The sequence below is a fragment of the Sceloporus undulatus genome, chromosome 6, assembly GCF_019175285.1.
Source record: "Sceloporus undulatus isolate JIND9_A2432 ecotype Alabama chromosome 6, SceUnd_v1.1, whole genome shotgun sequence".
In the NCBI taxonomy this organism is placed as follows: domain Eukaryota; kingdom Metazoa; phylum Chordata; class Lepidosauria; order Squamata; family Phrynosomatidae; genus Sceloporus; species Sceloporus undulatus.
Genome location: NC_056527.1, coordinates 18506222 through 18533434, shown reverse-complemented (window position 1 = coordinate 18533434; position 27213 = coordinate 18506222). Strand labels below are relative to the sequence as shown.

The 27213-nt window shown below is 39.9% G+C and overlaps 1 protein-coding gene across 1 annotated transcript in view; it reads right to left on the bottom strand.

Moving 5' to 3' along the window:
- The window catches only part of PARD3 (par-3 family cell polarity regulator), a 697528-nt gene that overhangs the window by 197272 nt on the left and 473043 nt on the right, over positions 1-27213 (bottom strand). The window contains 3 exon segments of the mRNA XM_042472372.1: positions 12454-12498; positions 14808-14956; positions 22584-22773. Coding sequence (XP_042328306.1) covers positions 12454-12498; positions 14808-14956; positions 22584-22773 — 384 coding nt within the window.

Below are 27213 nucleotides of genomic sequence, written 5' to 3'. Positions count from 1 at the left end.
AACTTCCATAGCACCAACAACCCAAACAACCATGAATCATGTTTATGACAAAGACAGAAAGAAACCTCATGTGATGTGTTAATATCTTTTCCTATTAACATGAATCAAGACTCCAATGCCAGCCCAAATAGGGGATGGCATATCTTTTAAAATGCTCTGGCTTTTGTAGAAGTAGCTGCAATAGAATCTGATGCCTATAGAGAATCCCATATAATTCTTGAATTATGCTCTCTGCTACACTCAGAGGACAAGGTGGGTTGGAAAGCAACTGCAGTGGATGTCTGGAAACACCAAAATCTAAGTGTCCATAAACTAACAAGTCACTATAAATGCAGTGAATTCACACCTCTATAATCTGCCTCCCAGCTGACAGCTCCCCAATATTTTCAGAGAAAAAAGGACCTGGGGATAACTGGAGGGAGAGCCAGTTGATGAGACGAACGAGAAAGGAAGGTTAGGTTCTTTCCAGCTGTGTAAACAATCCTAAGCCTGTCCTTGTAAAATATTTAGAATAATGTCTGGTGTGAGTATTGCACAAGGGTCTCTCCTCCCACCCACCCCACTTTCCAGAGAAATATTTCTGAACTTGACATATAAAAAGAACCTTTGGTTTAGATAACCTATCTTACAGTTTACCATGCCTTTATAACCATTTATCCCAAATCTGGTGAGTGATTCATTTTCAAGATTTAGTCTAATCCAAGAAATGGGGAGGGGGGAAAAGGCCTAAACCCCCAAAACCTGTAGGTGAAATTTTAGAAAGAGCAAGGAACAAGGCAGCCGGGAATAAAACATGTGTTGAATAGATTTATTCCTTAAACCAATGAGAGGGAAAGGGTTATTCTACTATGTGGCAACTATAAGCCTCCTCGGATTTTGCATTTGATTTTGCCTCTATTTTAAATGAAATGTGCATCAATATTTTTCTAATTACCGAGAGGCTCTGTATTCCTTTCGTAAACAGTAGCTACATTATGTACCCATTCATGCTCATAAGGGACACTGAAGAAAAACCTTTTTTCCCCCTTCTCAGTATGGATCACTGTGAGAACAATATTTATGTAAGTTGCACTATCCCAAAGGAAAAGTGAGATGGGATATGACCTAATGTTCCCAGAGTACTGTAAAATTAATAATGGATTGCAGGAATGGTAACAGTATTTATTGAACTTGGGTGGCCATAAACATAAATGTGGACAGTCTGCAGACACTGGAAGAAGGAAATAACCCTACATAAGCAAAATGTGTACGGTGGTGATAAAAGCCATTTCTGTGTTAACAGTTCAGTTCCCGTTCTTACTTCACAGCAGCCTTCTCCAACCTGGTGCCCTCCAGACGCTTTGAACTAGGATTCCCAAAATTTCTGACCATGGCTGTGGTGGATTGGAATGATGGGGATTAAAGTCCAAATCATCTTGTTTCACAGCCAGGAAATAATTTCCAAATGTACAGTTTGCTCTATATAGAGATGACCAAATAAAGTCATTTATTTTATTGTGGTTTGATGATGTGGAGCATTAATCTTTTACAGTGTAAAATTATGTCTCTCAGCTTCTAAGCCATATTAGGTTCAGTGGGACTTTCTCCCAAATTAGTGTACACAGAATAACTGTCTTTTTAATCTGAACTGAATTGCATTTTTGGAGGCTCAAAAGAAAAGGAGTTGTTGCTGTGTGCCTTCAAGTTGATTCCAATTTATAGGTGACTTAGGCCACCCCTATCATGGGATTTTCTTGGCAAGTTTTTATAGAGGAGGTTTGCCATTACCATCCTCTAAGTTGAGAGAGTGTGACTTGCCTAAGGTCATCCAGTGGGTTTCAATGGTCTGGATAATATTCTAGTTTAAACTGAACTGAATGGGAGTTTTACAATGACAAAGACCGGATCTATTGTTCCCAAGGCCTTCAATGGTCCACAGTACTCAGATAAGTAATGTCAAAACCTCTCTTTCTACCATTCCTTTCCAGAATGCATGGATTATAAATTTCCTAGCATATTAACTGGCAAACAAAGAAAAACCGGTAATTCATTTTTAGTGACAATTTTTGACATTTAAAAATGCTAGAAATATAAATTTTCATATGTAATTGACTATGGGCCGATACAGATGGCATTAAAGAGGCGGCTTGACACTGGCCCTTTGAGTACCAGATCAGAGCTGTGGCAACCGCATGCTGTGGCCCCAATCCAGCATTTTTCTGGCTCAAAAAGGAGAGGCAAAATGCCACTCCTTTTTGGGAGTGGAAAGCTGCCCTTTCCACTGCATCGGTGGTTCTTCTGAGCTCCTGAGACATGCGGTGCCGCAATGCTGCCCACCGTCTTGGGGCGGCATCAGAGCATGCGCCATCTAAATGCCATGGCCTTATGCCGCCCCCAAGATGGTGCTTACTGCCAGTTTGTTTGGGCCCTATGTTGACCTCATGTATACGTTGAGAACAGCTTTCAGGGCCAAAATTATGGCTTTTGACATGAACCATGGATAAATTAAGGATAAAACCTAGGGGCATGTAACAAAGGAAGCCAAGGAGGAAGCAAAAAAACAAAACAAAACAAAACAAAAAAACAAAAAAAAACCAAAGGCAAACAACTTACAAAATCCCAGCAGGTATAACTATCTGTGCTTGCCCTAAAATCTGGATGGATGAAGAGGGAACTACAGTAAATGGTGGCTGTGCAATATGTGTGGAAGGTGACCAGGGATAGGCAGAGCTAAGAAAATATAGACATGTCAAAAAATATGAAAAGGGAAAGCAAAGAAAATGGCAGCTACATTAGCAGTGATTATAGCCTTTAATGTTAATGTAATAACTTGTCTGATTTTAAAACCCCCCCCCCCAAAAAAGTTGACAAACATACACAAATATCTTATCGAAATCCTTCAAACCTCAATTCCTCTTGGTACTTTTTTGAGAAGAAATGTCAAAGAGCTGCCACCACCTCATTTTCCTGCCCAGGCATTCAAGAAGGTCAGGATTGACACTGTGACAGAGAGAGTAGAGAGGTGCTCCTGGGAGGGACTAGGGGCATTAACAGATAATAATAATAATAATTTGTTTTATTTATATACCGCTATTCCAAAGATCATAACGGTGAACAGCAAGTAAGCTAATTAGCAAGTAAGCTAATTTGCCCCCAACAGTCTGGGTACTCATTTTAGCGACCTCGGAAGGATGCAAGCCTGAGTCGAGCTTGGGCCCTTTTTCTGGTCTTGAACTCGCAACCTTGTGGTTTCAAGTGAATGGCTGCAGTACAGGCATTTAACCACTGCACCACCAGATCAGCCAAAAGGTACTGCAGCAGCCACACACTGCGGTCCTCCTCTAGCATTTTGCCGCTGTATAAAAAGGAGTGGCAAAGCTGGGGCTTTGTAATGCTGTGGTGGTGCGCAGCATCTAAATGCCATGCTGCTGCATCACCATCAAACCAGCACACAGGCAGTCAGCCATGCGGTTTCCTGGTGGTGTGGGGGCATGTGCCGTCTGAACCCCATGCCCTCCACACTGCTATGAAGCAGTCACATTGTGCTGGTCTATACCGGCCCTAAGTTCTCACCTTTTGCCCCCCTACTCAGAGAAGGGAATGGTTCCTTTTTTAAAAATAAAAGTTAAAGTACAGAACTTGTATTGACCAATGGATAAGTCAACTCACTTTTTTGGGGTCAATTTTTGGCCTAAAATATCTAGACATGCATAAGCATACATTAACGTTAAATTTCAGCTTTCTGAGGAGGATTCATAATTTTGCAACAACAAAGTCAGACTTTCCACAAATCATTAAAGAAGAGACAATTATAGGTTGAACCTAATACCTCTGGATAGTTTTATAATTATTACTTTTTTATTATTTAATTCTATTTTAATGTCTACTTTGGTATGTTTTTAATGGAAGTCTTGCTGTTTTTCAATTTGCAAGTCACTTTGTGTACCAATTGTGGGGGGAAAGTAGGCTATAAATAAATACAACAACAGCAGCAACAACAACTGAAGTAACTGTAACTGAAGTAACTGGCTACCTATAGTGAAATGACCTGCCTCCTGCAAACCTCCTGCTGGCAGGACAATTCTGGAAGTTACAGTCTACAACTGTTATTTTTTCAAATTCAAACCATGCCCTGCAAAAGCATTGTTAGCAGCTATCCCTCTCAAATGTTGTGCATACCAGGCATTTCATTAAAAAGATGAAAATCAAAAGAACGTCGCAAATCAGGGATAACCTCATTGGTACAGTTGCCAGAATAACAAAACTTACTACCTTCATGGAATCAGACAAATATAATTGACACGTATTATAAGAGAGGAACTTTAAACATTAAGAAATTTATCATGGCCTGAACTTTCCTTGGCAAGAGTCTATTACTATATTCTCTGAAACAAATCTAATGAAGTAGGCCTTTATCTATACAATAGTGTATGATAATAAATGTATCAGTCCTTACAATGCCATAGTATTGTTTATGTATGTTATTGTTTATGTTTTTCTGTAACAGATTAATGTGATTATTATTCTAGAGGTTATCATATTATTTCTAGTCTGATGTTTCAAGTGCAGCCAAAGAATATGCAAAGAATCACCATACAAATTTAGGGATTATCAGAAGTCCAGGTAGCACTGAGTTTCATTCAAATAAATATTCTGCATTATTATACAGTTTTCTTTGAGATTTTGAATTGCTCCTTTGGTTCATATTTTGGTCTTCTCTAGTGGTATGTGGCTTGGCTCCATTATAGCCTTTTCAGGAACTATTTGCTCTGTAAACATTTTTCTGCTGTAAGACACTGTGGCAAGAACTGTATGGTCTGATTCTGTGTGCAGATGGTACAGATAGATTCTGGCACACACAAACCTCTGTTGTCTCAGCATAAATTGTTCTGGTGACCTCATGCCTTACACATTTCCCCATATGCAATATAACAGTATTACATATAAGTTACCTCTATGCACATGTTCCTGTATTATGTTCTGAATGGTCAATTTTTTAAAAAAAAATGTTAGAGAATCCAGCTGGGAAATGTCAAGAATATTTGCATCCCAAAGCTAGATTTCACACTTATCACCACAGGAAGGTAGGTTTTCTTTTCCTGAAGAAATGAAGGTAATATTTGGACTGTGAACTTGACAGTACAATAAGTTTAAGTAACAACTACAAGTCATTAGTTCCAATTGCTCTTGAAGATTGAAAGTATATTATTGCAGCCAAAGAAAATGTGCCAAGACAAAGTACTGTCTGGCTACATTTGACCCGCCTTTAAGTGGCCTTTATTGTTCTATTTATGATTCCTAATGTACCCCTAAGGTACGACATGCTCATGTGCTATAAAGATGTGTCTGAATATGGCTGCACCTAGATTTTCATAAGCAAGTTTTGGGGATGCATTTTTTTATATCCCTAATAGGTTACAAAATATCCTCCCTTGAGCCAATACAGCAGTTCATCTGTCTCACAGAAAAACTCTCAATCATATAACTTCGGAATCATATATATCTTCTCATCTGGACATCCTTGGAGCCATGTATCTTTGATCGGAATACTGCCTTTTAGGAAAGCTGTCCCAGATAATGATTGCCTGTTCCATTATAAATGGTTGATGTAATACTGTTAAATGATGTGCTTATGAGCTTGTCTCTGGGTGTTCAGAGAATCATCTGTAGAAGTTCAACAAAATGGGTAAAGACATATAATAGAGGGTTTAAAAACCATGCTCTTACCCATTTGGATTACTAGATATAAAATATGGATTTAATTCAGTGTTTCTCAAATAGTGGGGTGCGCCTCCCGGGGGGGCGCGAGGCTCCGTAAAGGGGGGCGCGAGGTTCTTGCTGTTCAGGCTGTCCGGCCAATGGCTGGACAGCCTGCTCCTGCTGCAGGAGCCTGCCCCAGCTCCAGTCTTCCCCATTGGCCAGCCAGCCTGAAGAGGAGGAGCTTCCTTTCTTTCGAGCCTCGCGCGGACCCAAGGCTGGATCCTGGAGAGGGCTTTGCAAATTGCAGGCAAGCTGCTTCCTCTTTTCCCCCCTGTTTCTCTTCCTCTTTCTCTCCTCCTCCTCTTATTCTTTTTCCTCCCCTCTTTCTCTTCCCCCTCCTCTTCCTCCTATTTTTCTTCCCCTCTTTCTCTTCCTCTTTCCCCTCCTCCTCCTCCTCTTCCTTTTCTTCCCGTTCCTCCTCCTCTTCTTTTTATCTTTTTTCCTATTCTTCTTCTTTCTTCTCCTTTTCTTCTTTCTCCTTTCCCTTCTTTTTTCTCCCCCTCCCCCTCCTCCTCTGTTGTTGTTGTTGTTGTTGTTGTGTGCCCAACTCCCCCCTTGGCCAGGCCTGCATTTCCCAACAAGAGGGAAGGCAGGACTTGTGGGGACCATGGGGGGGCTGAGGGGGAGGCAAAAGGGAGCCCAGGAGGGAGCCCATCACGCTGCATCCACATTGGAGAAGTAACCCAGTTTGGCTGGCAATGCTTTAAATCTTTTCTGACTCAAGGCTATGGAATTCTGGGAGCTGGAGTTTGTTGTGGGGACCAGAACTCAAAGCCCGACTCTTCTACGTCTCAAGGCTGTGGAATTCTGGGAGCTGGAGTATGTCAGAATTTCTGGCTTATGGCAACCCTGTGGGAAACCTTCCAGGAGAATGCCTGTTCTGTTTCAAATGCTAAGCGTGCTTGTGAGTGGGACATGTAGTTTCCCGGCACAAGAGGCTGCCTGTTCTGTTTCAAATGCTAAGCGTGCTTGTGAGTGGGACATGTAGTTTGCCGGCACAAGAGGCTGCCTGTTCTGTTTCAAATGCTAAGCATGCTTGTGAGTGGGACATGATACTATTTACAGTCGCATGGGGGGCGCGAAATGTTTTCTTCTTCCTAGGGGGGTCATGACAGAAAATAATTGAGAAGCACTGATTTAATTGAAAGCTGTGACCCCTTTTATATTCAGTATATAAGGATTTAGTCCACAGTGGAATTATAGTAAGATATTTTCTTCACCATCAGCCCCATTTTAGACATTTAGTAGGTTTCATCACATCCAACTTCTAGAAGGAAACATTATGCTTCCTTCTTCAAAAGTGCACCTTTTCTGAAGATGGAAGGATTATTGAAGGGATATGTCATCTAACCATTAAGCCACTTTTCTCCTTCACTTTGGCTCCTTCTCAGTAGAGGAACCTAAGGTGGAAGAATGTATGAAGTGTATACAGAGGACATCTTCGTTATGGTCAAATTATTCTCTCACTGTGTCTCTGACTGCCTTAATTATCCCCCTACAATTTTGACATACCATAACACTGATGTAGCCCTCACTCCCATATATCGACTAAATTCCTATGTGATCGGATTGAGGAATTTCCTCACACATTCCAGCCTCCTCACGTTCCTTAAAAAGATAACACTGTGAAATCAACTTTTGATCAAAACTGTATGATCATTACTGAAAGGTAACAAAAATTAGTTCTCATCCTAATAGACGTGAGCTTACAAAACCTAGCATACAGATAGAGAAACACGTCAACCTATGGGGTAAAAAACAAACAAACAAGCCCCTCTATAGTAGACTTCCTCCACTGCTGGAATGGGCAGTAATGTTGATGAGGGAAGAAATGGAACAGCTAATGTCCCAAACCTCCAGAAAGACTTTCTGTTTGGCTTGCAGACACACAGACCTCCTGATTACAACCCCGCCCCCCTTTTAATGTTCTCATCAGAATAATTTAGCACAGGCTTATTCTTTCCCTTTGCAAGATACTCTTGAATTAGAGAATGTGTAATACTGATCGTGCCACTAGCAATATTGACATAAAACAACATATGAGTGTTGATAATATAAACAGCTGATAAAATGCTATGATTGAAATTCATAATATTTACTTTATAACACATATGTTCCTAGGGGTACAATAACACCTGCTTTGAGAATGGACAAATAACTGCATCCATTCAGGTCCCTGATTACATACGACAATAGAAAGCATCCCTTCCCTTCAAAGCAACAGAAGATTTCTAAAGTAAAGGAGGCCCAGCTGGCTCAGGATAAGATCTCATGATGATTCTGTTTTTCCCAATCATCACAAGACCTCCAACCAGAAATCATAAGCATACTTCATTATTTTTCACACCCTACGTCACTTAGTCAGGACTAGGCAAAGTTTGGGTGTTTTAACTGAGGGGCAAAACAGGTGGGCATGAAATAGTGTCCTCTGGCCACTCCTCCCATTATCAAGCTCTTAAAGTGGACCGCCGCCATGGTCCCAAACAGGCCACCAGCAAGAAGCGAATTTTTGCCGCTCCTTTTGCCGGTGGTTTCGGGACACCTTTAGCAGCCTCAGAGCAGCTTTCAGCCACGTCGAGGGATGCATCACCTGCACACCACACCCCTGAAGCAGCCAGAAGCCGATCCTTTTGGCCTGTCTGTTTCGGGACGTAGGGCCGGTACAGATGGGCAAAAAGTGCTGGTCTGTGGGCGGGGTGAGGGCTGAGCATCCCCATGCTCACAACCCTCACCATGCTGCCCGGGTGCCATAATTGCTCGCCCCATCCATACAGGTCATGCAATGATGACATCCGCGTGCCACAGCATCCAAATAGCGTTGCATGGACATCATCATTGTGAGTGAGTCACACCAATGGCGCCCGGAACAAAAAGAACCCGCTGGGAAAGGGTTGTTTTTAAGCTGTAATTTCTGTAAACATTTTTGTGCTGGCCATGTGCCATAATAAATTATTCATTATTCGTTTTTAAGCCTTGCGGAGGCCGCAGCGTTTGTCTTCTGTGGCCTCCATCAGGGACAGAAAGGGGCGGCATCTCACCGCCCCTTCCTGCTTGTTTGTACTTAGTCACGATTTCTAGGTCTGGAAAGGATGTTCTTCCCTCATGGATCTTGGTCAGGGGAAATTGCAGCTGGTGCACATCAGGTCAGATCAAGTTGGCTGATTCATTTACTAATTTCTCATTGGAACAAATCTGTAGGCTGACTAAGAGAGAAATTCCTTAGCAAGTGAAGTAGTAGAGAAGGACGAAGGTGGTGTTTGAACAGGGTTTGACAAGCAATAGTCAAGTTATACCCGACATATCTGTAGAACATAAAGCAATAATTTGCTAAGAGGGCCTGGCTCTGAGTTGGGCCAGGAGGTTTAGGGGCTTACAAATACAAATGGATGGCCAAGCTAAAAAGTAACAGAATTACCCCTCAATGTATTCACATTGTATATTGTTATAAATTGCTAAAATGGTTTGCTCATTATCTGTGTGATGTCTCCTTGGTTTTTTTGTTTGTTTTGTTTTGTTCTGTTCTGTTTTTTTGGGTAGGGGGTACACAAAACATGGTTAAATTAAACTGGGGTTATCACTAACTGCTATTTCAGAATTAAAACAACATTACCTAAATTTGGAATTATATCTAGATTTCAAAATTACGTTTACAATTAATCTTCAGTACAATTTAGCTGGGGATAACATCAGATTCAAACCAAGGCAGAAACAAGGATGTGGTAGCAGGGACAATGAGTTTGTACACAATGTCCACCAAATGTTCCATCTAAGCAGGAAAAACCCATTGTGAGCAGCAACTATTTCTCAAAGAGCTTTAAGCATTGGTCATGCCCAGGTTTCTCCTGTGGTAATGTTCCCTTACCATCCCTTCTCCCAGCAGACGTCAGATAGTGGTCATGGTCAGTGCTTCAAATTTGTGATGTAGGAGTATATTTATGAAATCATGGATCACAAATTTCTAGATATGGAATCTAATTAACACTGAAAATTGATTTCATCCCCATGATGAACAAATTCTGGAACAAATGTTTCAGATCCTGAGGATCAGGAATTTTTTTTAATTACTACACTCAGTGATCCTGGTGAAACCATTAGTGTTGGTGGCTGAATAATCCTAAAGATATAATTCTTTACTCAATATCATGGAGGAACAGCATTTTGATGGGGGAGACCCTTAAAAACTGCAACTGCATCCATTACTGAACAAAATAATTAACTCCTCTCAAACCACCAATGATGAATGACTATCATGAACATCATGTCATTTTAATAAGGCCCTTTGCTTTCAGAGACCTAGTGTTAGCATTATGAGAAGGTGAATATGGAAATAACCCATCATAGTTACTGTATGATTATGGCTGAATAAATGAGCCATACTCAATTGCAACTGAATATACTTCTGACCTTCAGAATGAACTGTAAACACTGACAAGGATTACACAATTCAAGTGACCTGAAGAAAGAAAAATAATTTTAAAATCTATTAGAGCAGATTCTGTCCTAGTAAGAACCTTACTTTCCATGTGGGGTCAATACAATTAAACCCATCTGCAGTTTTAAACAGGTTCAAGTTTACTCTACCAATGTAAATATGTTCCACTATTTTGCAGCTTATATAATGCTTTGTACTGTAATTCTTTCATGACACACATTAAACATCTATCTTTTATAACCTAACATGCTCTTTTTTAAAAAATGAATTGGTTAGTTTGGTATTCTACCTTTGGAAAAAAGAAAACTCTATAGACTATGTGAAAAATCTGCTATGCATCAAGCAGAGAGTGGGGAAATCACATTAAAATGTGTTATTTAAAGAATCACCAAATATTTGTCTTGCTTGGCCCAGGTGGTTTGTGGCTTAGGGGTCACTGCCCTGTAATCCAAGTGCGTCTTCATGGCTGTTAACAGAGGCTCCCACATGGAATGGTTTGCATTCTCACAAATAAAACCAGAAACTATGTCCCTTTAAATAAAAAATGGTCAATCCCCTTACCATATGCATAGATTGTACCAAAAACATATTCAACAAGCACTAAAATCTTGTACCCAAGGGCTACAGACCTGACTACACTTGCTGCAAGTAAATGAAAAGTATACAGAACCAAGGGAAATCAAGAAGGATTTGATGAAATGTTTGATCCATCTGTTTCTTTGAATATATTAAGAAATAGAAGAGACTAAAGGCCTGTGAAAATGTGAATCCAGGCCAAAACAAGAAAGGGCCAGTGAGAACGCATGAGAACATTAAAGGGTTTGTTTTTTAAGAGATATGAATCAACAAAACAACAACAACAAGCAGTCTGTTATAAGACATGATCTACAAAAAGAAGCTCTTTGTATAGGCCTGTTAACTATATGGTGTAGATGTACAAACAAGCACAATGTTGCAATACAGTATTATGCTAGTAATAGGGCCAATGTAATAGTCTTACAGGCAGAAATGCACAGAAATGTGCAAGTGTAAGAACCAGGGAAAATGGAAAATATTTTTTGTAAAATTAGAATTTGATCCCATCACTTGGATTCATCCTTGTCAGCCCAGGTGACAATTATAAGACTAAATAATAGAAAACTGGTTCTGCAGAGCTGACTCAATCCTATAAAGCAATGCAGATCTGAACTTTGCACACTTTAATAAATACTACTTAATAAAACTAATCTCAGAGCATAATGTACTTATGCAAGCCACTCGAAGAATGTGGTATCTCCTTTAGTGTGTTCTCTGAGAGCTTCTAGTTGTTTTATAACTACTTAAATCCCACCAGCTCTTTTTAAGCACAGCTTTTTAGTTGACTGTTTATGCTTCACAGTGTGATTAAACAGAGACAATTATGAAAAAAACATTAATAATCAGTGTGCATGGGATACCCTAGTCAATGACTCATGCTGGAAATAAGTAATATTTTCAGGATTCAAAGGTGAATTGTCCCTAATTAGAGCTAAGTAATGTTTCTGCTTCTGTGTGTGGAACGTTGCTGTGTCCTCTAGATCTACCCTAATTAAAACAACATTCCAAAGGTCAAAAGCTAACTTGCATTAATAAATTATAAAGGTCCCTAATTGCAGCTGGTGCATTATTTTAATTGCTCATAAATTCATGCTTTCAAAGCTGGCATCATGAGCATTACATAGAAAGCAGAAGTGTCTACACAATGCATGGTTGGGGGCACACAATCTATTTATTGGATCCTTTTGTTCTAATTCTTGACAAGGGAAAGGAAATACTAGATGAAGAGTCTAAATGGCAGCCTCACATCATCTGATTACCTAGTTGGTGCAAATATGGAAACTCCATTTAGGTGCATAGTTAAAGATGACAAACATTTGCGTTCAAAGCACACATTAACAGTGTCTGCAGATAAATACTCAGGATTTCTTACAGCCCTTTTGCATTAAGTCAAGAGTGTACTTTAAGGAACATATTACATAAAAGCTCTAGGGAATTACATTGACTTTTAAGAATCATATCTAGACAGCTCCTAGATCCACATACGCTACAAATAATTGACTCATCCTGGTTATTTCTAAGACAACTGTAAAATTAAAGGTGATATTTTGTAATATCTGAGTTATATAAGGAAAAAAGAGAAAGAGAGAGAGTCATGCAACTACTGAAATATTATTTTCCCATGCACTATGACTGGCAGTTCCGTAATCGTGGTAAGCTGCTTTGACCAAGGTTTCTATGGCAACCACCCTACAGTCAATTCTTACCTGTTTTCTGGTCATCCATTGTACTGAGCTTAGTCTCGTCAGCTACTGTTAAAAGGTAAATGTATAATGGTTAGCCCTGTTAGTGCCCACATCCCACATGCATCCACTGTTTATACTCTCTTTAAAGTTAGAGGATACTGGAAACATCATTCTTCATGCAAATATGCAATATTAGGCAGACAATCTTAAGGGGGCAAAATAAAGCCCCAGTGACAAACCTAGTAACTCTCATGCATTGTGTCAGTCATTTCCGTATCCAGGTAAATACAATATGTTATTGACATGCTAATAATCACAACTAGCCAAGGCACGTTGCCATCACATTTTTGGTGGTGAACTGAGATTTAAAAGTATCACTGGAGGTTGGGGTTTTTTTGTGTGTGTAAAAAAAAAAACATCATATTGCTTCTGAAAAACCATATATTATAATAGAAAAAATAGGAATGGTGATTTTCTATAACATTAATATTTTAATGAGGGACAGTGCATGTCAGTTCTTTCAAAACTCACTGTACATTATATACTTTCAAAAATACAGTGTTCCATGGCACTTAAAAATGGTTACAGCCCACATCATACAAGTGCCACAAATAATCTCTTGGACCACAAGATTCCCCTCTATTTTTCTTATAAGAGACAAATTTCCAAATGAGAAAGTTGCATGTTACATCTCCTTTGATTTTTTTAAAAAATGGAAGTACAGTCAGACCTCAGTTAACAACGTATATGACAAAGAAACTGCTTTTTACAAAGTCTTTTTATGCTCACTCTGCCCTCCTTTCCTCCTTGTCCTTTGTCTAGTGAGAGGTTTTTGTTGTTGTTTTTTGAAGCATCAGCATTAGGAGAATAGTGAAAGAGGTCTAGAGAAACACAGACTTTCAGTGTCAGATAGCACCAATATGCCTGCAGTAAATAATGCAACAATGCTTGAAGTGGGAAAAAGTGGTGTCTGATTCAAGGTGAGCCTACCCTAGCTGTGTGTGCTGCCTACATTGGCTAGGGTTTACAGCAGCTGTCTCCAGAATCCCTTACTGAGCATGCATGAACAGCAAAACAGAAAGAAAAAGGGAGAGCAGATACATTTGCTTCACCGGCTACCTCCAGAATGTTAAAAAAAGAAAGAAAAAGAAACAAACAAACACAACAACAACTCATAGATCTGAAAATCTGGCCACCAAATGGAAATCAAAGGAAAAGTGGAGGCAGGTGGAAGAAAAAACATCAGCCCTGTATACATTTAAGAGGAAACATTCAAGGATTCTTAGAAGGTTCAACATGTTTTTATTTCTTGTGCAAGGTTCACCTGACCTGCTTATTTCATTTCACATGTGCTTATCATTAATTTTGGATAAAGTGTTTGCTGAAACATGTTGAACTGCTCTTCTTTTTTGAGAAACATGAATCTATCCCTATCCTTTTGATGTTATTTCTGTCTCTGGTACCAAATTTTCTTTCTCATAAGTAATGCCTAGCAACAAATCTACTTCATTAACTGAGGTATAACTGTATATTGTGGATGCAGGTATGTATTAGGACTAGGCTGAGGCAGTGCCCCACATATGGGGCAACGCACTAATTCCCTGCCCTTGATGTTTGTTGCTGGATCAGGGGTCTTGAGCAGGAACAGGGACTGAATCCAGATCTGGTTCCAGAGCGGGGCCTGGAGGACAAGCTGTAACCCAAAGCATATAAAATCTGTTGACCAGTTTCCTTATATTCCTAGTAGGCCTGCAGATCCAGAGGTTTTATACTGTTTGCCAGTTGGAAGCTTCTAATTTCCTCTTCACATCAAAAAAAGTTTTATGGTGTGCGCTTCCACAATACTGTATCATCCACTCAGCTAAGTCTCAGCCTGAATCCATGAAGGCATAGGGTTACAATTCCTTCAGATCTCAACAGGATATTATATTGAAAATAATGTGCTTGGCTTTAAATAAGAGTGGACATAATGTGTCAAGGTGTAGGTAAAACAAATTGAAATATTCCCAGACAGTTAGGGTTATGTTATAATCACTCTGTAAATATAAGATCTTATTAATGACATAAATGACCAGACATTAGTTGTTAAATAATTATTTTACAACTTAATTTTGTTTAGTTTTTCCCATCTTATGAGAAGTATTAAATAATATGCATATACATTGGACCACATGTTGAAATACTGTCTATAACATGGATCTTCACAACCATAACGTTTCAAACATTAAAATTGTATAGACCCATATGATGGACTTAGGTCAGACTGTATTAGGAATTTTTCATGCCATATTGAATCCAGCTGCAGCTGTAAATCAACTGTTTGACATAACACATAACAATACTGGAGGAACAAAATAAATTTGTCAACTCAGTACCTAAGTCCATGCTTTTGGATTTCCGCGTCTTAACAAAGTCCAACTGGCTGGCATCTGAAAACTGCTTTGTGCGTTTTTCTGACATGCTCTGGCGTCCAAATCCCTCTCGCTGGAAGGTAAGCACTGGATCAACATCTGGACTCAGAGTGCTGTATTGAGAAGGAGAGAAAAAAGTTCCCTAAAGCACACATCTAACATAGACATCAAATATTTGCATAAAATATCTCTCTGACAACCAATTAAAAAAAATCAGCAGGTTGCAATATTCCACACTATTTTTTCTCAAGTAACTTTCTTAATATATAAAGGGCCATTCCATGTATTGAGATCAGCTTTGGAAGCCCTCCTCACATATCAGCTAGTAAGACCTCTCAGGTCACCTTCAGGGGTACTTATATGCCCATGAGAGGTGTTACTGGCTGGTATGTGAGTTTTTACCCCCAAATGACAGCCTAAAAATACTGTATTTTTATCCTAACAATCCTATAAGGTTTAGGCTTAGAGAAAGTCACAGAAGTTATCCAGTGAGTTTCATGGCTGAATGGAGAGCTGAATCTCAATCCTCTGTCTTGGTCATAATTCTAGCACTGCAGCCACTTGTCATACAAATGACACTATACGGATGAAAGAAAAGTAGTGAGAACTAAATGACAGGCACAAATATTTCACACAGATGAAAACAGACATGTAAAGACATCTTAATGGGAAGTAGACAATCAACATTTAAATCAAAAATGCATAAGGATTGTTTTCTGACATATAACAAGCAGAGATCTTCCAGAGGCTCTTCTTGCTATTTTTGCAAGTGTTGAAAATCTGACAGTATATGAAAGTGAATTTTCTATTATGTGATGTACAGAACCATGTTTTGCTGCCATAAGCAAAATAAGACACATGGATAGTAGTCCCATCCCCAGTAACTCCTCTCTCTCTCTCTCTCAATCTCTCTCTCTCTCTCTCTCTCACACACACACACACACACACATAATGAGAGAGAGAGAGAAGGAAGGAAGGGACAAACAAACAAGCTTCATTTATATACTGCTTCATACCGCCTAAGCAGTGTCTAAGCGGTTTACAACTGTAAGCTAATGTCAGCTAACTGTTAGCAGAGGCTGGATGGCCATCTGTCAGGGATGCTTTGATTTGGATTTCCTGCATGGCAGGGGGTTGGATTGGATGTCCCTTGTGGTCTCTTCCAACTCTATTATTCTATGATTCTATGATTCTAATTTGCCCCCAACAATCTGGATACTTATTTTAGTGACATCAGAAGAATGCAAGCCTGAGTCAAGTGTGAGCCCTTTTGCTGGTCTTGAACTCGCAACCTTATGGTTTTGAGTGAGTAGCTGCAGTACAGGCATTTAACCACTCCACCATCAGCAAGGAGGGAGGGAGAGGGGGCCAATTTAAGGCTATATAAAAGTCATAAAACTGGAACAATGCAATTAAGGGGACACTCCTTAATTCTGTGTTGCTCAGGCAGCAGTGATGGCTAGGAACAACTTTTACCAGTTTGGAGTGTTGTCACCAGCTGTGACATTTTGTGGATAGTATTCAAAGACACAGCCCTGATAATCTGTTTCAGTATGAAAAAGATATAAAGGAATCTGGTAGCACTTTTAGACAAAATTAGAAAAATAAATTTCTAGCATAAACCTTTGTTGACTCCAGTCCATTGGAGCCCATGAAATCTTATGCTAGTTACCTCTTTTGCTTGGTTAATCTCAATGGCTTTACAGGATTTCATTATATCTTTTCATTTAATGGGAAGTTATGAATGCCATACCCTAACTTGGCTATTGTAACATGCTCGGTCTGGAACTGTCATTTAAAAAAATCAGGAACTTCAATTGATGTGATGTGACACTGTTTGGTTATCAATAAGAGAAACCAAATGAAACATATTATTCTCATGTTGTGTATTTGGTACACATTGCTTCTTTTGAGGTTCAGACTTGGGATCATGACATCAGAAGGTCCCCAGGTTCTCCCACATTTACTTTCTAATGCATCCTCATCAGCATTTGTGGCCCTGATCTGAGTTTAACAGGTTATCTTCTAGGATACCCAGGTAAGATGATCCCAGAAACCTTCCTCAATAGGCAATTATTATTGTTGTTATTGTTATTTTAATTTGATGAACTCTCTGGAGATTGAGGTCTAAAAGCACTGGATTGAAAATGCCCTATTTATTAAGGGATACCTGTTGAATTTTGTTCCCAAGATGTAGTGAAAATGTACAACACAACTGATGGCATTTTGGTAGACTACACCCCAAATGTTAAGAGCTTACTTTTGGGGGTGGGGATGATTAAGTATAGTTCAGTAAGATTCCAAATAACTGCTCTTAATGTTACAAACCAATGTTAAAGTCACTTCCTCTCTATTATTATTGTAATTCATTAAACCAACAAGCAGCAAAATGTATTATAACAACAAAGGCTCCTGGAACGACAGTTGGCTCTTTAAAGAATGTAACCGTATTGTGACCCTCTATGTTATTAAAATTCCACTTATTAATCCTGTCTCATTGTCCCTTTGTTTTCATAACATTTTCATCAAGGATTAGGGAGATATTGTCAGGCTGGAAAAAGCTTACATTTTCGGCTGTGATTTAGAACAGCTGCCATTCTTGTTTGGATAACCCTTCCTCCATATTCTTAACTTCACCCCTTGGTGCCTTGCAGCAAACTCAATGAATACACCTTCACACTACAAGCTCTCCTTTGTCGATTAGCAGCAGGAAATTAATTTAAAAAATCCACTCCCAAGAGCTGTTTATTTTATTTTATTGGGTTTATTTTTTAACAAACAGAATGCAGTCAACACAAGTACAGCTCCAAACTGATCTGCCCCCCTCCACTAATTTTAGTAATTACCTTGCTGCCTTTGAGAGGACAGACATAAAGATGGTTGCAGAGGGGGAAATCACAATTCTTAATAGCTCTTCACTTTTTCTGCTTGTTTTAGTAAAATGTGCAAGTAAGAAAATATTCTTCATTTGTACATGTAAAAGCATTAACAAATGGGTTTTTACATTCTGCTGTGGTTCCTCTTACCATACTTGCTGGGAAAATCCACACTGACACAAGCTATTATATAGAATTTTGAGTGCTGTTCAATATTTTCACCCTTGCATCTCAGACTTTTAGCTTTAAAGTGCCTTCTATACAAAGACAATGATGGGTGTTTGAAGGGCTGAAATTGCAGTTTTCCTTCTTTGAAATGGAAAGGCTTAGCATGCAAAAGAAACGGAAAAAGGAGATGGAGAAAGGAACTGCTTTTAAGATAACAATTAAAAGGATTTTTAAGACAGGTTAAGAGAAATGTCACTGAACACTAACTCACATCACATATATAAAATAGCTGACTCGTGCAAATCTAAACAAAGAGAGACTTGCTGGTGCTAATTCTTATTAAGATATTGCTGCTGTAGTTCTATCAGACCCAGGAGAACATGGGACTTGGAAAATCCTCATACTTCATCCTGCTTGTGTTAATTATCACCACATCCATAGCAGGCAGTTCCACAGAGAGGTACATCTTCTACTTTGCTTATTGCTGAATATAATTACAAAATTTACACACTGATGTTATTTTCTTGGATTAGTACAGATAAATTAGGAAAGATTCATCCTAAAGAGGTTAAACAAAGGAAAAATGTATGCTATATTTTTAAAAGCTGCTTATTTGCAGGTCACATTCTTCATCAACAGGGTTCTGTCTTTGTGCAGAAAATATATCAGGAACATCCAAGAGCTCTTACGGTAATTCATGAGTTCATATTTTATACTCCTTCTCCTGATGACAAGGTTCCTTGTTTCTCTTCATGCCTTAAAATATAGTGAGTGAATACTGTTCATGTTCTTACTGCTAAAAAAAGTACTATTGATGAAGAAGAGATTTTGTAATAGGGCAGGTTATGTGAAAAAGCAACAGCAATAGCAAATAGCTTATCAGTAAACTACCACTCCCTAACCAGTTTACAATGTGTAAGCCAATTGCCGCCAAAAAGCTGGGTACTCATTTTACCAACCAACGAAAAAAATGGAAGGCTGAGTGGACCTTGGATCCCTCATCTAAGATCAAATTTACAACACTGTGGCTAGAGTGCCAGAATTTATAATTATTGTTTTTATTTATTTATTTATTTATATCCTGCTTTTCAGCCAAAAGGCTATTAGAGTGGCTTACAAATTGTTAATTAGACATTTGCCTGCCCTCACTCTTACAATCTAAGACGACAAGAGACAAAAGGAGAAGGGAATGGCATCATTCCATCAAGGTGCAGGTCACAAATGAAGTTCATAATTTAAAGATAAGGAATTCTCTTCAAGGTGACATTCTTCATCAACAGAATTCTAGGCTGTATCAATAGGAGTATAATGTCTAGAAATAGACCAGTTCAAGAAGGATGTGGAAAACCTGGAATGTGTCCAGAGGAGGATGACCGAAATGCTGAAAAGTCTAGAAACCATGCCCTATGAGGAATGGCTTAGGAAGCTGGCTGGGTTTAGCCTGGTTAAGGTTAAGAGGTGACATGATAGCCATATTTAAATATTTGAAAGGATGTGTCTTTCTAAGACTAGAAAGGCAGCTATAAATGAACTAGACAAGATCTTCAGGAGTAAATATATATATACCTGAATACCAGAACCAGGACTGTTCATGCCATTGCATTCCCAATTTCTATGTACAATGTGAAAGCTGAATAGTGTAGAAAGCTGATAGAACAAGAATTAAATCATTTAAAATGTGGTGCTTGAGACATACTCTGCATATATCACTATCAGAGTACAGAGCACTCTGGGCAGAAAATGTCAGAGATGTGACTATAGCCTGGAACTGAGACAAAGGTGACAAGGTAACCTGAGTTCAGGTGGCAGACATGATCACTCAACATTTGGAGAGTCCTGCATCACAGGAAGCTGATGATAGAGGGACAGGAGGTGAAACTCGCAGTCTTCAATTATGCAGAGTCACAGCTGTCAGGAGACAGAAAACTGGGTGACTCAAAACCCCAAGAGGGGATGTATGTATAAAAGTGTGAGCTGAATGCTCAGTATTGTGATGGCTGCATATAGGAGTCTGGCGAAGCACTTTGATAGTCTATTGTAAATATCAGAACCAAGATTAAAGTCCTCTTTGTGAGTACTCAGCAATCCAGCAGTTATTCATTCAGCTGGTAGCTCCTGCGTGGGAGAATTTTTTCTTTGCAGCCTGCACAGTGCTACACCACAGAGACCTTCCAGTGGCGTTCCTGTTCCACGTGCATGTCTTCTGCAAGTTTCATGTCGAATCCTGATTTTACATGCCCCAACAATCACGGACTGACAAAAAGACAAGTACAGTGCGCCCTTGCTTTATGTGGGGGATCCGTTCCAGATTCACCCACCTAAAGTAAATTACACATATGCTCAAGCCCCATTTAAATTAATGGGGCTCGTGTACGTGGCAGTGCGGTGGGTGGCAGCACACATGCGACATGGGCACGCACCCCATTAGTCCTAATGGGACGTGCCACGCCTTCCTCTCTGTGCAGCTTTTAGCATATGCTGAAAGCCATGTAAAGCGTGCCTGTGTATGACACGGGCACACTGTAAACGAGTCAAAGAGTCTCCATAGAAGCCAAGATGATTATGCTGAGACTGTTACACAGTCTGCCCTCAGTATCCATGGACTTGCCATCCATTGATATGACTATCTGTAGATGACAAGCCCATGTTGAGGTGGCGCTGGCTGGCAGAGGAGGAAGAGGAGGGGGAGGGGGAAGAGGACACAGTGGTGGCGGCAGTGGTGGTCCCATGCCACCAGCCGCCTGCCCACCCCACTGAGAGGAAGGAGGGAGGGAGGAGGAGGCCTCATGCCTCCAGCCGCTCACTCACCCCCAGTGCGAGCCGGGAGAGGAAGAGGTAGGATGAAGAGGAAGAAAAGGAAAAGGAGGAGGAGGAAACAATGGCAGCAGTGGCGTTCCCATGCCACCAGCCACCTGCCTGCCCCCGCTGAGAGAAGGGAAAGAGGGAGGGGAGGAAGAGGAGAAGGAGAAGGAAAAGGAGAAGGAAGAGGAAACGGTGACAATGGTGGGGGTCCCAAGCCACCAGCCGCCCACCTGTCCCTGCTGACAGCAGGAAAGGAGGGAGAGGAGGGAGGAGGAAGAGGAGGAGGAGGAGGAAAAGGAGCTAATGGCAGCAGCAGCAATGGTCCCATGCCACCAGCCACCCACCTGCCGATGAGAGTCGGGAGGGAGGAAGAGGTAGAGGTGGGAGGAAGAAGGAGAGGAGGCAGAAGAAGAAGAAGCAGTGAGAGTGGCCCCATGGCTTCAACCACCTGCCCGCCTCCGCTGAGAGGAGGGAGGGGGAAAGAGGAAGCAGCAGTGGTGGCAGGTGAGGGGAAAAGGAAGGCATTCCTGTGTGGGGGCTGGTGAAGTCCCATTGTTCCCAGTGGTGGCACAGCTGCATGGCCGCACCACCACTGGGGACAATGGGACTTGAGCATCCACGGATGTTGGTATCTGTGGGCGGGGAGGATACCAAAGACTGACTGTACTTTTATAATATATCATGAGAAGAGAGGACTCACTAGAAAAGACAATAATGCTTGGTAAGGTAGAAAGCAGTAGGAAAAGAGGGAGACCTCATTATCAGTGGATAGCAGAGCTGTTGATAACAAGGTGACTTAGTGACTTAGAGGTCTCTCATTCAAAGTCAACTTGATAGCAGTTAACAACAACATATTTTCTTTGTATGTAGTCTTTATGTTAGTTCATAAATGGGAAGCTTGCAAGATCGTGGGAGGTGTTTATGGCCTCAAAGGAAGAAGTACATTGAGAACCACTCTACCAAATGCTCTCCACTGCCTTGTGTTTTTAACAACTATAGAAGTGTTGGATAAATGGCTTTCTTTAAAAGCTGAGGGAGAGTTAACAGAAGGTAGGAGTGCCTGTGACTCTGTAGAGTAGCTCTGCTTCAGATATGGAACATACTGTTCTGCCAGCCCATACTACAACTGCTGTGGTAGAAGTCAAGGTCTTTTAAGATGTAACAAACAACAAAATAAAAAATGACAGTTTAAACACCACACATAAAAGGAGTAGATAAAAATCTAAAACTAGCCAGTAGAAAGCTATGTAAAACATCAACACCCAGAAAAAGAAAAAAGATAGAACTATCAAACACAAAAGATACAGTATGGGGATAAAACCCAGACAGACTTTGCTATCTTTACTGAAAGATAGTAAAGCATGATAAATATACATAACTAGACACAGGGAGCCATAGTTAGAATACCATAACAGAATCAAATTTGCCTTCCATAACCACCCACTCCATTGAACCACTTCCTTCCTGGAAGAAGGAAGGATCTGCAAAGGTTCAGAGTGGAAGGAACAAATCCTTTGAAAATTGAATCTCTCTCCTCCACTAATTGTATCAATTTTTTTTAAATTGGGCAATAGACCTCCCCTATATCATATCACAAACTGCTTTTACAACTACCTTCACTTTCAAAAGTCTTTCGCCATACCCCATGGTGAGATTGTTGTTCATAGAACCAAAAATTCAAAGAATCCTTGGCAGCCTAGATCCATCAAAGAAGTTCTGCAACCTCAGCCAGAAATCTCTTCTCGTCTGTTTCTCCTAGATAGGAACAAGCAGCTCAGGAAGAACTATGTATTGTTCTAATCCTCTTTCAGTGGTCGAAAATACAGAACTTAAGAGCATATTAAGAATCTGATAAACAAAAGAAACAGAAGCAACATGTGGACACAGGCCTTACCATTCTGTAGATTCATTAATGGTGGGTTTACTCCAGGCTCCTGTATCCACTGTTGCAAAACCCACATCATCATGGGAACTGGAAGATGACTGATCTGAAAGATGTGGAGGTAGTACTGGCAGTCTATCATCTTCTATAATGACCATGTCATCTGGAGGCATGTTGACAGTTGGAGAGAGGTGGTATTTACCTGCACAAAATGGGACATGGAACAGATAAAACTCTACACAATCATTATAATCTATATGCCATCATGATTTCCAAACACATTAATTTCAGTATACCCCTTCATTCTTATCTGGGAGCCCGGGGTCACTTTTAGAGATTTGTATAATACAGTGAATACAACAGGACACTGGTGTAAAAGAAGACTGTTGAAAATTAAAGAATGCAGTAGGTGTTTGCATCAGAAAAAGCTTGGTATCCTTCCACTGATATGGGAAGCCAAAATTTGAGAGCTTTGTCTCCAAACAGAACCTTAGTCAGATATAACACATGGCCCACTTAGCCTAAACTGACATTTACTTTATCCTGCTCCTAGAGCAGGACTCCAAGAATCTGACTTTGGCCCAGTCTTGTATACCTTTCCTCATGCATTGAGGAGCTAGGGTAAAGAGTACACGACAGCAAAGGAAATGCCTTGTCTTACCTCTCCACCTGCTGAGTATAAATTCTAGCAAGATGTGAAAACCCCCTTAGCCTAATCTCTAAAGAATGTAGAAATGCTAGTAGCCTGGAACACCTATAAATGAATATTTTCCGAAAAGATTATGCTAGAAAATGTATAACATGGACTAGCCATAGTCCTCAGAACACTCAAGGGAGGCCTTGATTCCCCACTAAGAGGCATCTTCACCATATTTATGCTTCTTTTGAACCATTTCATGCCCACCTGAACTGTATGGAACTGTTCTATATACTGCTCACATGTTGCCTACAGCTACCTCTTCAGGGCAAAGGCAAGATCCAACCCAGGGGCCTTCTTGTTTGTAGTGGTGTCTCTTAGTCTATGATACACCAGCTTTCAATGTCAGTTCAGAGATAAGCAAAACAGAGTGGGAAGTTTAAGAATTTAACACAGAGGGTAGTTATGGATCATTCTCCCAAACAGCACTGTGTGCTCAGGACTATGCATGGCATTTTGGACAGGCATATACCATATCTTGTTATACCTTCTAGAGATTCGCCTATGCAAAGTATTGTGTACATAAAAGACAGAATAAAGGAAAAGATCTTTGAGTTAGCTTCAGCTATATATTTGCTCTATTAACTAAAAATCAGAAACCAAAATTGCTAGTCCTTGATCATATCAGTAGAGAAACAGTTTGGAAAACTTAAAAGCAGTGAGAAAGAAGTCAGTTTTTCTGAAAAGTTGGAAAAACAGATTAGAAGAAAAAGTGCTCCGTGGCACGTAAGCCCATCACTGTCAATCTGAAATGAATGTGTTCAAGTTTGCATAGCAGCTAATTCTTCACCCAGCAAAAGCTTCTTTGATGGACAGGTTAATGTTGAGCCTAGCAATACACTCTTTTCCAAACATAATGCCTACAAGATTGTTAACTCTGTGGTTAATAATGCCTCCAAAGAGCTGAATGTGAAACAGTATAACCTTATGGCATTTTGCAGATGAAGCCTCCAAGGTTGAGAAGCAAAAGTAATTCAGTGGCATGTCTAGCTTTTTTCTCCTGCACTTCTTAATATTGCAACAAGAATGAATGATGACATTTTAGTAGTTGCACTGAAATGTAAAAGAAAATGCATTCCTTTTACTGCAGATCAGAAGGGAGGGAGCAAGGCAGGGTAGGATAGGAGGAGAACAATCTTCAGGTCAATACAATGAACCAATGAGGAAGAATTGCTAGACCCTCCTACTAGCACGCCATCCCTACAGACGCTCAGATAAGGAATTTTACTTTTAACCAGCTTTCCCTACTGGAGGAAAGAAATAACTCAGCAGAGCACATGCTGCCCCCTCTATGTCCCACAGATGGGTCCAATGCACTATGCAGAGATACAGGAGAGTGCCTACTGTTGTACACTGGCTTGAAAATGTCCTCTTAAGGGGGGCATGACTGGTGCTGGTGTTGGCCTTAGTTTGCTGCCAAGTTAAAACCTGGCCCTGCAACCAAAATTGCCAGTCCCCATATCAGATAGCTTGAGATACATTGAACCAGATAACTCACTATGTGGAACCGCATCATGTGGTAATAGAGCAACTCCCCCCTAATTGAAGGGGGGAAATGAGCTGGTAATGAGTTACTTCCGTTTTTAGGCAAACATCTTGAGGCTGGCTCAGACCTGAGTTAAACAGAGTCCACTTTCCATTTTCACTTAAGATCCGTGGTTCTTAACCTGTGTTCTGCAGACCCACAGGCAGTGGCATCCCTAGGGTTGGTGTCACCCAGTGCGGTCACTTATGGTATCATTCCCTCATGGACCTCCTCCTAATTCACACCATACAGAGTCCTTAGTCATACTTTTTTGCACTAATGTTATTCCTAAATCATAATTTCCATGTACTACTGAATGTAATGCTAACAGTTGTGACATAAACAACTAGCAAAATTAAAATTATACCTTCAAATTACAATATCATATGCAAAACATAAATGTATTTGCATATACACAGTGAAGATTTGGTTAAAATGAAATGTTTTTAAAGAAAATTTCAAAAGAATATTTTTTACAAAAATTCAATTTTTAAAAATTTAAAATTCAAATTTTGAAATTTGAAATTTGATTTTTTAAAAAATTGAGGGGCCCGCCTTTCTTTTCCCACTGAGCCTCACCTCACTCCCACCATCTCTTAAAGCATTTCAAAGAGATACAGGCAAATGCCACAATGTTTCTGCTTACGCTGAAGCCACGTGGCAAAAAGGAGAATGGCACACGCTCACGCCCGCAGCACGAGCCCCATTATATCCAGTGAAACAGCTTCACTGGCTACTGGTTCATTTCTGAGCACAATTCAAAGTGCTGGTCATGCCCTAAAAAGCCCTACACGGCTTAGGTCCAGACTATTTGAGAGACTGTATCTCCCCAAACAAACCACCTGGAGCCCTAAGATCCTCAGGAGAAGGCTTTCTCTTTGTCCCACCACCATCCCAGGCTTGTCTGGTGAGAACACAAGAGAGAGCCTTCTCAGTGGCTGCTCCCACCTTGTGGAACTTCCTTCCATGAGAGACTAAGCTAGCCCCCTTACTGTTGGCATTTTGCCGGCAGGCAAAAACATTTTTATTTAAACAGGCCTTTTAAGATATGGCAGGCTTGGTTTTATTGGGGGATGAGGGGTTTTAGATTACTATTTTTAACTTTGTATGTTTTAAATTTTATATTTGTAATTTTTAATATTTCTTATTTTAATTCTACGATTTTAATTGTTGTTTTAATGTGTTTTATACGTTGGCTACCTACCTCGGATCCCACTTTGGGAAAAAGGCAGGATAAAAATAAATAAATAAATAAATAAATAAATAAATAAATAAATAAAGCTACAATGGAAGCTTTTGATCAACTCCTTAACACTATTCCAGAGAAGAAGAAAATCTAGAAGTCTTGGGTTGCTCATGTGCACCTTTTCCTTCATGTCTGTGTTGAAATAAAGAATTTTCCCCCCATATGTCAAAGCTTTTTCTGTAACATTGAGGATTCATATGAAGAATTCACTATAAGGTTAAAGTTGACTAGCCTTTTGTTAGACCTTACTGCAGTGTGAAGTTTCACATTGACACTGATTACAGTAGAGAATGTGGTTGCTGAAATAAGTAAAAACAAAATACAGAGAAGAAGGAAATGACTTCACAAACCCTCGGCACAACATTCTGGCCACAATTAACTTATATTTTCCTACACTTCGAATGCACAAGTGGTTATTACTAAGAAAGAAAATGTTTGAACTAATGCCTGTATAATTAAAAATGTAGCACAAGGCTCAAGAATCAGTACTTATTTAATTTATTTATACCTTGCTAGCATTGCCTGCTTGAATACAGGCCAGGATTTCTGTAGCTTTAATCATTAATAGATCCCGGAGCAGAATAGATCTTGTTCCTCACTCCCCCTACCATCTTTTAAGTATTCTAGTCCCCACCCTCACCTCACAGCCATTTACAGGCTGATATGCAGCAGGGAGGCAACCAAGAAGTCGCTTTGCTTGCAAGGGAAATTAGTGCAACAGTCCTGTAGTTCCTGCAATCCCTCCTCCATTATTTCCAGCCAGTTTGGCCAGCCCGATGCTGGTGGAGTAAGGTGAGGGTTGTAAAAGCATACACCAGATAGACACCAGATAGGGGAGAATGACAAGGAGAAATACGTGATAAACTATATAATTTTATTTTATATAAATTAGATAATTTAAAGTGATACACTAACTTTTAATTGAAGAAAGGTAGGTCTTGGAAAACTGAAGTGTCTATCAATGTACAAGTGTCCATTAGAACAGAAGAATGCGATCTTTCAGGAAGATGGACACACAATTGCTGTCTATTGTTTAACCTTGAAATCAAATTACTGTAGGTAGCATCATTCAAAAATAAATAAATAGCCACACTGAAATATTAAATTTTGAATTAACCTCATCCTAACACTCAAATTAGTTGAGAAAATATTCCACTTTTTGAAAACATTTAAC